Source organism: Paracoccidioides brasiliensis, assembly GCF_000150735.1.
Source record: "Paracoccidioides brasiliensis Pb18 unplaced genomic scaffold supercont2.15, whole genome shotgun sequence".
NCBI classification, from domain to species: domain Eukaryota; kingdom Fungi; phylum Ascomycota; class Eurotiomycetes; order Onygenales; family Ajellomycetaceae; genus Paracoccidioides; species Paracoccidioides brasiliensis.
The window spans coordinates 1-14,595 of record NW_011371372.1 but is presented as its reverse complement, the minus strand read 5'-3'; the positions used below and the strand labels follow the sequence as shown (position 1 = coordinate 14,595).

General features: G+C 37.8%; 2 protein-coding genes across 2 annotated transcripts; both read right to left on the bottom strand.

The window, feature by feature from the left end:
* Positions 1 to 3,257: 3,257 nt before the first annotated feature.
* PADG_08234 (T-complex protein 1, eta subunit) lies at positions 3,258 to 5,625 on the bottom strand (the record flags this gene model as incomplete). Its single annotated transcript, XM_010765232.1, has 6 exons — positions 3,258 to 3,364; positions 3,595 to 4,256; positions 4,329 to 4,701; positions 4,825 to 5,161; positions 5,326 to 5,492; positions 5,580 to 5,625. 6 exons carry the CDS (start codon positions 5,623 to 5,625, stop codon positions 3,258 to 3,260), a joined length of 1,692 nt encoding a protein of 563 aa, XP_010763534.1.
* Positions 5,626 to 6,308: 683 nt separating this feature from the next.
* PADG_08233 (uncharacterized protein) lies at positions 6,309 to 8,645 on the bottom strand (the record flags this gene model as incomplete). The annotated part of the gene is made up of 3 exons (XM_010765191.1): positions 6,309 to 7,508; positions 7,594 to 8,157; positions 8,503 to 8,645. Coding segments are annotated over 3 exons (1,907 nt in total), but the record flags the coding sequence as incomplete, so codon positions are not given.
* Positions 8,646 to 14,595: the final 5,950 nt, after the last annotated feature.

Here is a 14,595-nt window from a genome sequence, read left to right as displayed (position 1 = left end):
CAATTCAGGCTGAAAACCAGTCAAATTGAAAGCGAAGGTCGGGGGAAAGAAAAGATCAGCTGGTATATACAGCTAGCACCTGGAGCTTTAACGGTTGATATATATCCCAGTCACGATGGGTTTTCTCAGATTGATGGAGAGCTTAAAACAAGATCAACAGCGGCTATCGTCTCCCAAAAATGCGGAGGTTAAGTGATCGGTAACTAACTCGCTGGGCTCGAAAGATGTTGGCTTTCTCGTTAAGGGCGGCGGCGAAAGAGCGAAGGAGGCTTAGCCTGTGCTGTGTGGAGGTTCCCGTGTTTTTTCTTCCCGGATACACTGAGCCAGGCTCCTTTGGGCGTGTCTCGTTCAAATATAGCGATGGCAGCTGGTCGTCCAAACGAAAGCGGCACCTAAACACTCCAAATGCGAATATCTGATCGATGGTGATGGACGGGAAAGGAGCAGCGAGCAAAATGATGAATGGGACGTCGCCGAAGCTGAGATATTAGTTAGTTAGTTCCAGTTATTTTTACGCTGAATAATCTGAGGAATACGAGCCCATGGAACTAGCAACACCAACAGCAGCCAGAGCACAGAATGGGTTGTTTGTCAAGAGATCGTGACTGGGGCGACAAGGGATCTCTTCTCTCTTCTGGTGCTGGCGTGAAGAAGCGAGGGAAAGAAATTAAATTTCCCGTGCCAGGAACGTCGGTAAATTTTATTATTATTGATTGCATCACGATGCGTAATATGCTTGCTCTAGATATCTATTACCAAGAACTTAATGCCCATGACTTAACCCACTGTCCACAGACTGTGGAATCCGTCTTCAGCTAGCTATACTTTGACCATGTGTGCACAAGGCCACAGCCGCAGTGACCAAAGCCATTGGCATCGGCATAGTAACAAGACCCGGCAAACGCTGTCCAGCCCAATATCTCTACCAGGATCCCTGGAATTGAGGATTGGTCCCACCCAACCTTTGATGAGCGTTCAAAATCCAACTAGACAGTTATTCTGTGTTGTTGCGAAATAGCGAGAGATTGCTATATACTCCACTTGCTGTGTCTGGCGGATCGACTGTTAGAATCTTCATTTTATGAATTTTGAATTTGTTGTAGCAGTAGTTGTGTAAAAAAAGGGTCGGGCGACACTATAAAGGAATAGGGAGTGGAAACAAACAAAACAATAGTTAACTGAATACCTCAACCAGCCTTCAAAAGAGAATCAGTTGCTGGAAAACAATTGATAGACATGGTATCAGTTGACCACAAGACGCCACAATAATTCCACGCTGGCCGGAGCTTTGGTGAACCCATTATTAACTACTAGTTATCCAAGAAACCAAGGAATTTTTCCCTTCCCCGCGGCGACCATCTCCATATCTCCAAGCCAATTTACGTTAAATAACACTTGCATGCGCTGCTTCTCATGTTGCGATTTAATCAGACAATCGATCTGAAATCATCACACTTGGCCTGGGACAATATCAAAATATCGACAAAAACACAGAATTCTATTAGAGTATTGCAATTTTCCGGTGACTGATTTATGAATACGTCTTCCATGTTCACAAAGAGGGCTGTGGCATCTAAAACCGGCACTTGTGTCCCATATTCCTAGAACATATTTCGTAATGCCAGTCAAGGAAGATATTTGAAGAACTATTAATATCTTCATCATTAACACCACAAGCAGGATTGAAGGAATAAAATGAAACTTTGTCGTGGTCATACGCCCCCCCGCGTCCACACCCCATGAAGACAAAGACCGAGACGAACTGGGAGCACCCGATCAAAGCATTTTCAAGAAATGGCACGACATTCCTCCCGGATCATTCATGAATGCCTTTGGGACAGACATCAACCAATACCTTTTAAGAGGGAACACAGTTCATGCATAACTCCGGGCAGCGCTGAGAAAAGTCCACCCCTGTCTCCAACGCCCATTACCAAACTACCTACTTGTAGTAACTAGTAGCAACGGACATATTCATAACTATTCCACCGAAGAAGTCCAGCATACTGGGTGATTCCCGTCGGATCACTGCTGAAAATGCTTGAATACAAAAGACCACCGGAGTCTGATTTCCATTCACCAAACCTCTCCACTGCTTCTGGTGTTAATCTCCTTCATATCATGTTCTTGCTGTACGGAGAATAGCAGACAGCACTGAAGGCCCTGGATTTCAGAGCGAGTTATTGCCTTAGTACCATCTACGCCCCCGGCAAGCGACAGGCGTATCACGAGCAGAAAGGGCAATAGAAAAGAAAAGAAAAAAAGAAGAAAAACTAGTTGATCAGGGGACTCACGGGCCTTCCGAACGCCAGAAAAACAAAACACAAATCAGAGCGACACACTCTGCATTCGCAGCTCCATGATCCGTCCCCAGATCCATACCCCTAATCATGCTTGCCTCTTGGCATGTCATGTCACGCAAACGGATCCATTCTCCATCGCGTGGTCCGCGAACTACCGACATACATCGTCAGCACAGACGTGGCTGGCTGGACCCTGGCAAGCCAGGGCAACCTGGCGGCGGGATCGACATCATTCCCCGGGTTCGTCAGTTGCATAAAATCGAATGGGATGTTTGGGAAAACTGAGCGGCAGATTTGATGGAACTTTGTTAGGTCCTGGAAAGGGGGTTGGACAACTTGTAACCATGAGAAATCAATACGACCGTAGCATCATTGGCCAAAACTCTGAGCTAAGCGTTCATGCCGAGTGGGAGATGGGGGACGTGAGATGAGTTCAATGTCGTGGCGTGAGACGATCACCCTTTTTTCTGGTCTTTCTTTTCGGATCATCTTGAGCCTGATGGTGCGTTGAGAGTCGAATCGAAGGCTGGAGGATATTTTAGCACATGGATATATATATATTATTCCTAATGATCCACGATGCCATTGTTTTCAGATCCCAATAGAAACCCACATCTCATAGTTTTACACAAAGCTAGCACACGACTCAGGCTAGTTCTTTCATATCTTATTTCTCTATCTATTGTGGAATATTCAACCATCTGGCCTAAAGAGGTACTCCCTAGACCTGCCACCATCACTCAGTAACCTTGAAACGAAAACAGGAGCTTTCTCTGTTCTCCCATTAGAATTCAAGACAAATGAAATAAAATAAGAAGCAATTAAAGCGAAGAAATGGGCGCCATCCATTTCTACGAGTCAGTAACCAACACACCACCACTGGTCACCAGTGCGGAATAGCTATGCTAATTAGAATGGCATAATTGGACCAACAACAGCAACCATGAAATAAATTTATCTCCTGGGCATTCCCCGTCCTCTGCCACCACCCAGAACCCTTTGAGCAGCGCCTTGTGGAAGCGGCCGTTGCGGCGCTTGTGGCTGCTGGGATTCTTCGTTCTCTAATTGTGCGGAGTGATTGATTAGCACGGCATCGTTGCAACAACCTAGAACATAGAAGAAAGGGGGGAAATAATAATAATAATAATAATAATAATAATAATAATAATAAGGGGTAGGAAAAGGGATGGAGAGTGGGATGGGGCCTGAGGTCTCGGGACAATATTATTCAAACCGGATAACAAGAGAAGAAAAAGGAAACAGAAAACAAAGAAGAAAGAGTGTAACATACTGATAGTCTCATCCACACTAAGAATCAAACACGCCGCCTCCACCGCCGCCTGGATTCCATTCACCTTGACAAGACTAGGCTCCCAGACAAAAGCTTCCATATTATCCCTAACCCCCTCATTATCAAAATCAACACCAGCCCACACATTCCCTTTACGATGCTCCACGCGCAGCCGATTGAGGATATCCGTCGCATCAAACCCAGCATTATCACAAAGCTGTCGCGGAATCACCTCAAGCGCCTTCGCAAAAGCCTTGACAATCGCCTGCTGCTTATGCGGTACATTCAGATCCGCATAGCTATGCAGGTAACCGGAGAGTTCCATCTCCGCCGCCCCGCCCCCAGCGACTATGGTGGTGTTTCTCAGCGCCCGCTTGACGATCATGATGGCGTCATGGAGACTGCGTTCGGCTTCTGCGATGAACTGTTCGGCGCCACCGCGGAGAACTAACGTGCATGTCTTGGCAGCGGGGCAGTCGGAGAAGATGTTAAAGCGCTCGCCACCGATTTGGCGTTCTTCGAAGGAGCCGCAGGTCCCCAGGTGGCGGTCTTGGATGTCTGTGCAGGTGGATTGAGTGGAAGCGCCGGTTGCCTGGCATACGCGCTCCATGTCGTCGGAGGCAACGCGGCCGGCACAAAAGATGTCGCGGTCAGCGAAGTATCTAGATTTTTTTTTTTGATCTGTGTTAGTATAGCTCAGGAAGCGGAGGATTTTGAAAGAAATAAAGACGTACTGTGTTGCCAAATCACCAATGGGAAGCTTGCTGAGCACCACCTTTGCACCAGTCTTGCAGAGGGCTTCCATCTTATTGAAAATGATTTGCCATTCCGCATCGACGATGGCCTGGTACTCTGATACATGCTCCACACGCACCTCAGCATTGTCCTTCTCGCTCTTCAGCTCTAGTTCAACATTCAGACACACAATCTTGGGATTCGTGAAGAACTTTGGTTGTTGTTCGAAACCAGCGTATGAAAATGTCTTTTTGAATGCAACGCCGTTGATGAAGAGGGATTCCTGGAGAGCACCACCAGCAACCTTCTTCACGCCGATGAGTTTCTCATTCAGATCATCCTGGTCGAGCGATAGCACAGCATCAACAACCACTGCACAAAATGGAGGTTAACACATGTCCCAACAAAATGTTAACATAACCCCAAAACCAAACCAACCGCCACACCAAATCAATCAAAAGTTTTAAAGGGAAACACCTCGCAAAATCCACTCACTCTTAGTAAAAAAATCTGAATTCCGCTTAATAAGCTTGCTATTCATCGCCGTCCCCGCCAGCCTCCTTAACGTCTGAACCTTGCTCCCCAACTCGCCATGCGTACTCCTTAAATCCACCGCAATCTCTTTAATGCGGTTGACAGCCAGAGCACACGCCCTGCGCAGGCCCTTGATGATAATCTGCGAGCTGACACCTTGCTCGACCGCGTCTCGGACCTCCTTCAATATCTCACCTGCCAGCACGACGACGGAGGTCGTGCCGTCGCCTACTTCCGCATCTTGGGATCGCGCGATGTCTGTGAGGATGCGGGCGGCTGGGTGGACGATGTCGAGGAGCTGGGTTAAATGGGCATATGTGTTAGTAAATGTTTTGTAACCTGAAGATATATATGTGCGTGTGTGTATGTATGCTCAAAGGTCTATGAATGGCCAAGAGTGTTTGGTGGAATTGGCTGGTAGAGAAAGGAAAAACAAGGGAAGATAACAGTCGTCCAACTCACTTTCATAACCGTAGCACCATCATTCGTAATAGTCTGCTTCCCATTGGCATCCACCATTAATAAATCCCCGCCATAAGGGCCAAGAGTTCCCTTGATCGTCGACTGAATCACGAGACAAGCGTTGATGTTGGAGAGTATCTGGCCTTTGCCTTGGGATGTATCCGTGCCTATCCATTTGAAAGACAATGTATTAAAGAGGTGTTAAAGAATGGGACATTAAATCCCAGAAACCCGCATGGGATAGAATAACTAACCTTCCTTCAAGACAATGATCGTGGGCGTTTGGCCGGCGAAGGCCATGATTGTGGGCGAGGTTTAAATGGATCGGGGGAGTAGAAGATGCGTAGTAATAGTATTTCAAGAAAATCAGAGAAAGTAGAATCGGCCACTCTCTCTAATTGCAGATATGATGGGTATCGGTGTGATGTCGTTGGTGTTCATATTCCAAAATTTCTTTGGGAGCTTTTTGTCTGTTTGGTTCCCCCGATGCCAACCCCAGCCAATCAGCACTCGGCCTCTACTGGAACTTGATCACAACAGCACAAGTGAAAAACCAACGGATATATATCAATGATGTTCGACGTAAGGTAGGAAGTGTGTTGCCGTTATTCATCTTCATGAATCACTCGAAGTATACTCAACTAAAGGAAAGTCCTCAATCCAAATGAGTCATGTATTATTGTTGTCTAAAATACATCTACAACACCCATGCAAAGCCCCCATCTATTAGATACAACGCCCAATGGAATCTCCACCCCAAATAACGAAACCAACCCATGCCAAAAGCCCAAAGATTAAACACCCAGAGAAAATTAGACCCAAGAATGCTTCAAAACATCAAACATAAGAGCAAGAACAGGACATTATCATGGAATATAGACAAAAATAGAAGAAAAGAAGAAAGAAGAAAGATTAAATAAAAAATACACACCCACAATTTCTAATGACAAAACACCATTCATACATGGGTATCTACCCTTTAATCAATGATGAAAATGCGCCTCATCCACCCCTCCAAACGCCGCATTAAGCAACTCCTGATGCAACTGTGCTTCATTACTCATCTGCGCAGTCCCCACCAACCGCATCGACTGCTCCCGCAGTGCAGCCGCAGCCCGCTCAACCATATCTTCATCTTCATCCTCAACGATATGGTAGTCGTTTGAATGGCTATGTTGTTGATGGTGATGGTGACTGGGGTGGTGGTTGTGGTTATGGCTGTGGTGCTGCTGTTGCATGGAGGTAGGGCCAAAGTCATGATGTTGCAGGGGGTGGACATGGGCATGGGGATCATGAAGACTGCTGCCTGGACCGTACGGATCGACTGTGCTGTGGTGGTGCTGGAAGGATGGCAGGTGTTGTTGTATGTCGTCCATAATTTGTGGGTCAAGTGGAATGTTGGTGTAGTCTGACATTGGGTCAACGGTTCCATGTATCATTTGGGGGTGGGCGGTGGGGTTCGTGGAGGTGGCGAAAGGGTTGTCTTTATCGTACTGCTGGTCCGGGATGAGTTGGTCGTGGGGTGGTGTGTCGAAGCCGTTTGTGGGTAGGATGTACGTCTGCTCCGTCGAGCTGGGTGATTTTTCCCCTCGTGGAAGAATAGAGGGGTTCTCTGAGGTGGAGTTGGGGGTGGAGTTGGAGTTTGCCAGGGGAGCCTTGGGGGTCTCCTTACACTGCGGGCAGTTCTTGATAACCATGCTGACTGTTTCCTTGATCCTGACCCAGTGATACTTCAACGCAATGGTCGCTGTTGTCTTGTTGATGCCCCCATGTTGCTGGAGGTGGATTTGACGGGCTATCTCATACTGTTGCTGGGGATCTGACACCACCTCTTTATCCCTTAGCATCAACTTCTCTGGTCCACCATTTTGCCCACCAACCAGCTTATAATGGGTTGCAGCGCTCCTCAGACGGCTCTTCTCCGCGCGGTCTGCGCCACTTGGATATTTTGAATGCTTGAGATAATAACGAATCTTATCAAAACGCTCCTCTGACACAAAGTCTTCCCCTTCCGGGCCTAAATCTCGTCCATATATGATCCCATCAACGGGTTGGTTTGGGTGTGATTTCAGGTTCCCGCACCCTGGGACTTTGCCAATGCGCTTAAACCCCAAGGCATCCCATATTCGACAAGATGCCACATTAGTCTCGTAGACAAGGTTAAAAACAGAATAGGTATAGCCCTGAATTTGTGTTAATGAAAATCAGTACCCAATCGCAGATGTTAACGAAGCTGATAACTACGAAAAGACAAGAAAGAGGACTGACAAGCAAGGGGGCCCATTCCAAGTAACCCTCACCCATCAGCCGGCCTACTCCCTTATTCCGCGACGCATCAGTGACGAGGAATGTGCCGTTACAGACATGACTACTCCGCCCGGGGTAATTAGGCTTGATATTGAAGCTCCCCAGACAAATCTTCCTCCAATCGGTTCCCATCCTCCCCATCCCCTGGACATCACGGATACTGTTGATGTTGCCCAGTAACATCACAGCACCAAAATTTGAAAACCAATAGGGCCCAAAGGAGTCCAGCGATATAGGATCGATCATCGGATATGTGTCTCCCATTTCGATCTCCTTGTTGAGCTGGTCGCATAGGTACGCCAGCAGGGAAAGGGGCACATCTGATGGCGAAGAGAAGGGGACCAGGGTGGCAGCAGTTACACGGTCCCGAAGCGTCACTTTGCGGGGGTAGATGTTTGATGGCAGCTGGGGGTTAGCTGGGTTAGGATAGGGGAGCTGGCCTGATGTGCGGAATATCAGGGGGCCAGCTGGGTCTTCATGGACCGCGGGCATGGTAACCCTAACCCGCCCTTGCAGGTCACGAGACTAGGGTTCATCGTCAGTATCGGGGCGTTAAACACAGCTCACACATACGGAAGTACACCAATGCGCATATTCTATATATGTATGGTGGATGACTGAGCGGTGGCATATTGGAAAAAACGCATATGGTGGAATTTGGAAGGGACGAGTTACAACCCAGGTCCCTTTCCGCAAACCGGGGGGGGTAGACTTTACCAAAGGGCTTGCCCCAGGCACACAGAGGGAGGAGGCGCAGAGGTAATAATTATTAAGTAATACCTCTAAGTAACGTGCCTATATATGGACAAGTGATAATCTAGGTCTCTTGGGGGGTTATAATGGGGCTGTTGATACCCAGGCGCAACGCACACTTTGGAACGGCTGTCGTAGATTGGAGAACGGGGCGAGGGCGAGGGCGAGGGCAAGTGCGATGTTACGGGGGAGCAAAGTGAGGGAAGTTGCAGAACGCACCACCCCTTTCAGTGGCGTGTGGCGTGTGGCTTGTGACTTATCTTGGATAACAGGTTATTTAGTCAACTAACTAATACTTAACTAACTAACTAACTAATTAGTAATAACTAACTAGTTATAGTTAAAGTATTTCACCACTAACTTTGTCGTGCCAACATACTTGATCGCTTACTCACGTGATATAAAACTCTATTTAGTAACCTTGAGAACTACTTATCTGGCTTTAACCATCAGACTGCTAGCCCTAGACATTAGTGTAAAGGTGCAAGTCATCTTTAGATATCATATACAGGCCTCCGTACGACTGACCTAGCCCACCTCAAAGTGAATAAAAAATGAAGAAAAAAAGAAATTATATATACTAGAAACTGTTTTAATAAAAATTGCAAAAGATGATATTGAATTATCTATAATCAAAAACTTTAGAAATACTCATTCAGCTGTTGAAAGTTACTCTTATTATCTTAGTCAATAATTTCAATTATATTTGCTCTATTTTCATCATCTTTTTTGTTCATATAATTAGTAATAGAGTTATATAAATATAAAAAAAATATCATATAACTTGATAGCTTTTCACTAATTTAATATCTTATTTTTAATAATTAAAGCAGTCAAAATATATTAATTTAAACTTATAGTTACTGAATATATATTGAAAAAATAAATGCATGAAGGTTGAAATTGCATTAGTTAGCTAATATAATTAACCATCTATTATATTATATTATTTAATAAATTTCTCTTATTACTTTATTTGATAAAATTTCAAATTAAATAATAATTACAAGAAATTTCATATAGAAATTATACAAAGTAAATACTTAAATCTATTGATATTATTTAATATTATATTTAAATATATTATATTACTGTTAATTAAAAAATTTTATTTTTTAATTATTAAATTTAAATCTTTAACTTCTTTCTCTATATATTGATTAAAATTTTAAAATCTAGTAGTTCTAGCTATTATAACTTCAATTTAAATATATATAAGTAAATATTTGATTGTTAACTATGATAATATAGAATAAAATTCAATCAGAGATCAATTAATCTTATAATTTTACTAAATAGAGCAGACTACAACTATCAGATACAATAGACTCTATTCAAATATCAGCATAGCAATTATCTCACAATTACTTCATAGAAACTGTATAACAAAGATGCTAAGAACAGAGATAATGAGCTAAGAATAAGATATTAAGAAAAAAAATAAGGTGCTAGAGCTATATAAAGCAGGTTGTTAGGGAGCGAATGTGAGCTGCATAAGAAGGAAACTCTCTGCGTTGCCAACTGCTATGTAACGAAATACTAAGCTGTGTCTGCCTGGATTTTAACCACCTGCATGGTCGTTTGGTCACGTGATGTGGATTAAGCCTAATCGGGCGCCGAGCTTAATCCGACGTCGAGTCTAACCGGGCACTGAGCCTAACACAGGTCTTACTTAGATCTATCTTTTAAAGATCATCTTAGTATTTTGTTGATATAGTTTATCTAATTAGCAAATCAAATATCTATTTATCTGTATCTAAATTGAAGCTGTGATATAATACTAAGATCATTTACTTTTTTTACTCTTTTAAAGTAGGTTTTTAAATTAAAAATCTATAAAAGTTCTTTATTATTTTTATCTTTAAATTCTTAAGAAAATTACTATATTTAAACAGTTAAAAAATCTAACAGTCAATGAAGATTAGACTAAAATATGCTACCTCTAACTGAGAAAGACATGAGACCAGAGAAGCTCATATCAAAAAGACAGTTTATTGAGATATTAGTAGAGAATACAGATTAAATATATCAAAAGATCACTGATCTTATAAATAATATAAAAGACATTTTAGATAGAATTAAAGTAGAATGAGATGAAGAGAAAAAACAAAGAAAAAAACTTAATCATTAAGTAAATAATCTGATAGAAAAATAAAATATATTACAGCAAATAATGAATTCATTAGTCTTATAAATTAGATTGATGAATATGCACTGAATACAATAATTAATCAAGCTAAACAATCTTAAACATCTTATAAATAAATAGAAAATTTAATATTTGAAAACTGGCTCTTCTGAATAAAATACAAGCTAATTGTCAATGCTGACCACTTTTTAATAGAAGAAAGTTATATTATCTATATTAAAAATTAAATAAATGATGAAGTCATCAGATATCTGAGTTTATAAATGAGAGAAAATTACTTAGAAAAATTTGAGATAGCAAAAAAAGTATTTAAATATCTGCAGAAAATATATGAAAATATTAATAAACTTAAAAATACTAAAATGAAGTACTAACATCTAGTAATGAGAAATGAATATGACTATTATATATTTATAATCAAGTTCTTACATTTAACTGAAGAAGCTCAAGTTCAAATATTCAAGTAAATGATTATAAAACAGACTTTCTTTATAAACTTTTTTTTAGTTTATAATATATGATTATAGCAGTCTATATCAATTACTTCATGTTTTCAAAATTCAGAATATTTGCACTAATATTGCTTATTATCATAAGAGTATATCTAGTTTAAATAAGTTATGGTTATTTAATATAGAATAATATTAAAATAACTGTAAGAGAATTTTCTTAACTTAAATCTATAAATCAATATCAATTATAATAATACAGACTTTTGAGAATAAGCTAAGAACTGAGAATTGAAAAAAAAATATGAAATACTTCAACTACTGAAACAAAAATTATATAGCTCAAAACTACTTATAAAAATAAAAGACAAAAATAATAGAAGTAAATACTGAGACTACTATCATTAAATCAAAAAAAATTAAATCTAAAAGAAGTTTTCTTCTCAGATAAGATAATTATAATAGAAATTTTAAATATCAATCAGCTGATGAATGAAAATTTCTTTACTCTATATTTTCATTAAATATATATATACTTAGATAAGATGAAAATTAATAAACTTAGCTAATTTTTGAAATTTAAATTCTAAAATACTCTCATTTAAAAGCTCTTACTAAAATTGATTAGTCTCTCAATTTTTATACTATTTATATAAAATTTGAAGAGTTGATTGTTGAAAATATACTTTTCTTTGAAAAGTGAATATTCAATAATAATTTTCATGATCAACCTACAACATTTGATTTAAAGAGTATAAAAATTAAATGACTAAGAGATTAGTTAGATCAAAACAATTCAAACAGCTTTCAAAAGCATTCATCAAGTTATTATTGAGAAAAGATACATTTGAATACTTTGAAAACTCTGTCAATTTTGATTTTCTTCTTACTATACTAAGTACTTTCTTACATTATTCTTATCAAAGTTTACTTAGATATGGCAGAAAAGATATTTGTAGAAAGTGAAAAACATATAGTCTAATGTTCTTGCATCTAATCTTTGTAAACTACAGACTAAAGATTAAAACTAATTGAGTATAGCTGAGAATAGAGACAAGCTAAAATTAAGTACATACTTATAAAACATTTCATAGAGTTGAGCTTTAACTAATTCTTTAATAAGCTTAACAGAACTCAGTTAAAACTTAGTTAAAATCAACTGAAGCTTCAACTGAATCTGATTAAGTTTTAGTAGAGAAGATATTTTAGTAAAATCTGTAAATTTCTCTTAAAATATTAGTTTTTTTCTAATTTTTCTTCAAAAAGTTAAGAAAATCTTGCTCAAATTTAACTTTTTCTTTAATAAAGAAAAATTTAGATATTGAATCTATATTTATTTTAAAAAATTTAGCTATACACTAGTTATATTAAGAAAATTTCTTTAATATAGATAAAAATCAATTAGTTTTTAATAATATCTTTATAAAAAATTATTTTTTTTTACTAATTTTTCTATTAAAAATTAATATTTCTTTTCTGATTTAATTAGAATTAAAATTATTAGTTTTTTACCTTTTTTTATTTTAAAAAGTATTTATAAAGATTTTATTAATTTATTTTAAACACTAATCTCAGTTTATTAGATTTTTTTAAAAAATCTAATCTAGTTACTAAACTAGTAATAAAATTAAAATAATTTTTATCAAAGCTTATTAAATTAAATATATAAGAACTATAGATGGAAGTTAAAAAATAGAAAAAATACTCTCTATATCTGAAATAAAGAAAAAAATTCAGAAAAAAACTTATCAAAAACTCTCTAAATAAAAGATTTAAAAAAATAAAATAGATAAATAGATAAATTAAGTTAAATAGTTTAATAATCTAGAGCTTATAGTATTTATCTTAAAAAATCAAATAGATAAAAAGAAAAATTAAAAGATTATTAATTTTTTAATTCTAATATCAAAGCAAATTTATAAGATTATCAAATTCAAAGTGAATATGATTGGCTTAATTAGATATATTCCACTTCAGTCTCAAACTAGTCAATCTAGATAGAGAACTCTCACTCATCTCACTTAAAATCAATTAAAAGTAGTATAGAGTATAGTTAAGAAGTCTACTTTTGTACAAATAACTACTACTACTGCAGCTATTACTACTTTTGTTTAGTTAGTACTTCTGAAAGTCTCAGAAAAAAAAAAGCTTAACATCAGAGAAAAGAAAAACTTTAAAATAAGAAAAGCTATATCAGTTAAAGAAACAATATCTCATTCTAAAGCTCTTAAATAGAAAAAAGCAATAAGTTAACTTCACAGCTCAAAAATGATTTTTGAGTTATGAAATAAGCTAAATCAAAGTCTATTCTCAGTAGTAATAAATAAAAAGATAATTTCTATAATCAAATATCTCTTTTATGAGAAATTCTGTAGTAATTATCATATTGTCTAAATTCTCAGCTAACTTTCTCATTGAAAATGAAAAAGAATAAAGATCTTTACTGGGAAAAAAATTACAAACAGAGGTTAAATTAAATAATGATAAGAAATAAGAAAAATTAGTCATTTATAACATTTTCAATAATAATTTTAATAATAAGAAAGGTATAAGAGTACTAAAAAAAAAGATAGAAGATTATAATTCTATAATTCAACTGAAGAACAATTCTATTTGACTAAGTAAATCTAATATTAGATAAAAGAAAAAAGTAAAATCAGTATAAATTATAATTAAGTTTTCAAAACAGATAAAAATCTCATCACTTTTCATAGCTGATTAAACGCTAAAAACTTTTAAATATATTGACTTTAGATCTATAGTCAAAACTCATATTTAATACAAAAGATGTCAAAAATAAAGTTATTTTATAGAAGCTTGCAAACATCATATAGCATATAAGATTTGTGTAGAAAATCATAGTACAATAGATCACACTTGTGTCATATATGATGTGAAGAATAAATTATATTCTCATATCACAGTTAAGTACAAGAATTGCAAGGAAAATCATATATCAACAGTTTCAATTTGCTCTTTCTATTCAAAGAATAAAAGAGATAAAGTCTTAAGAGAGAATTGAAGAGATAAAACAGTCTCTAATAAAAATAAAGCAAATTCTCAGTCAAGAAGTAGAACTAAAAGAAGAAATTCTCAAGTAGAGAGATTATCAGAAAGTAAGTTTTCAGTAAAAACTAAACAGATTGTCAATCCAATGTTAGGCTCAGCGCGAGACCGAGCCGAGGCCCGGCGCCCGGTTAGACTCGACGTCGGATTAAGCTCGGCGCCCGATTAGGCCTAATCCTCATCATGTGACCATGCGATGCGGGTTGTTATAATCCAGGCACTTTCATCCCATCAAGCTTAGTATTTCATTATATAGCAGTTAGCAACGCAGAGAGTTTCCTTCTAATGCAGCTCGCATTCGCACCCTAACATCCAACTACTTCTACAAGAATATCTAGTCTTAGATCTCAGAAATTGATTCTTATGAAAGCTGTTATAATCACTAATAACAGTGAATTACAATGCTAAAAAGAGAAAATTTTTGTTTATATAGTTATTTGAATGTTTATTACAATAAAAAAAAATGAAAAAAGCAAAAATTTTCTTCTTAAATTATATTTTTACAAAATAATATAGAAAGAAGTAATATTTTTATTCATTCGTGGG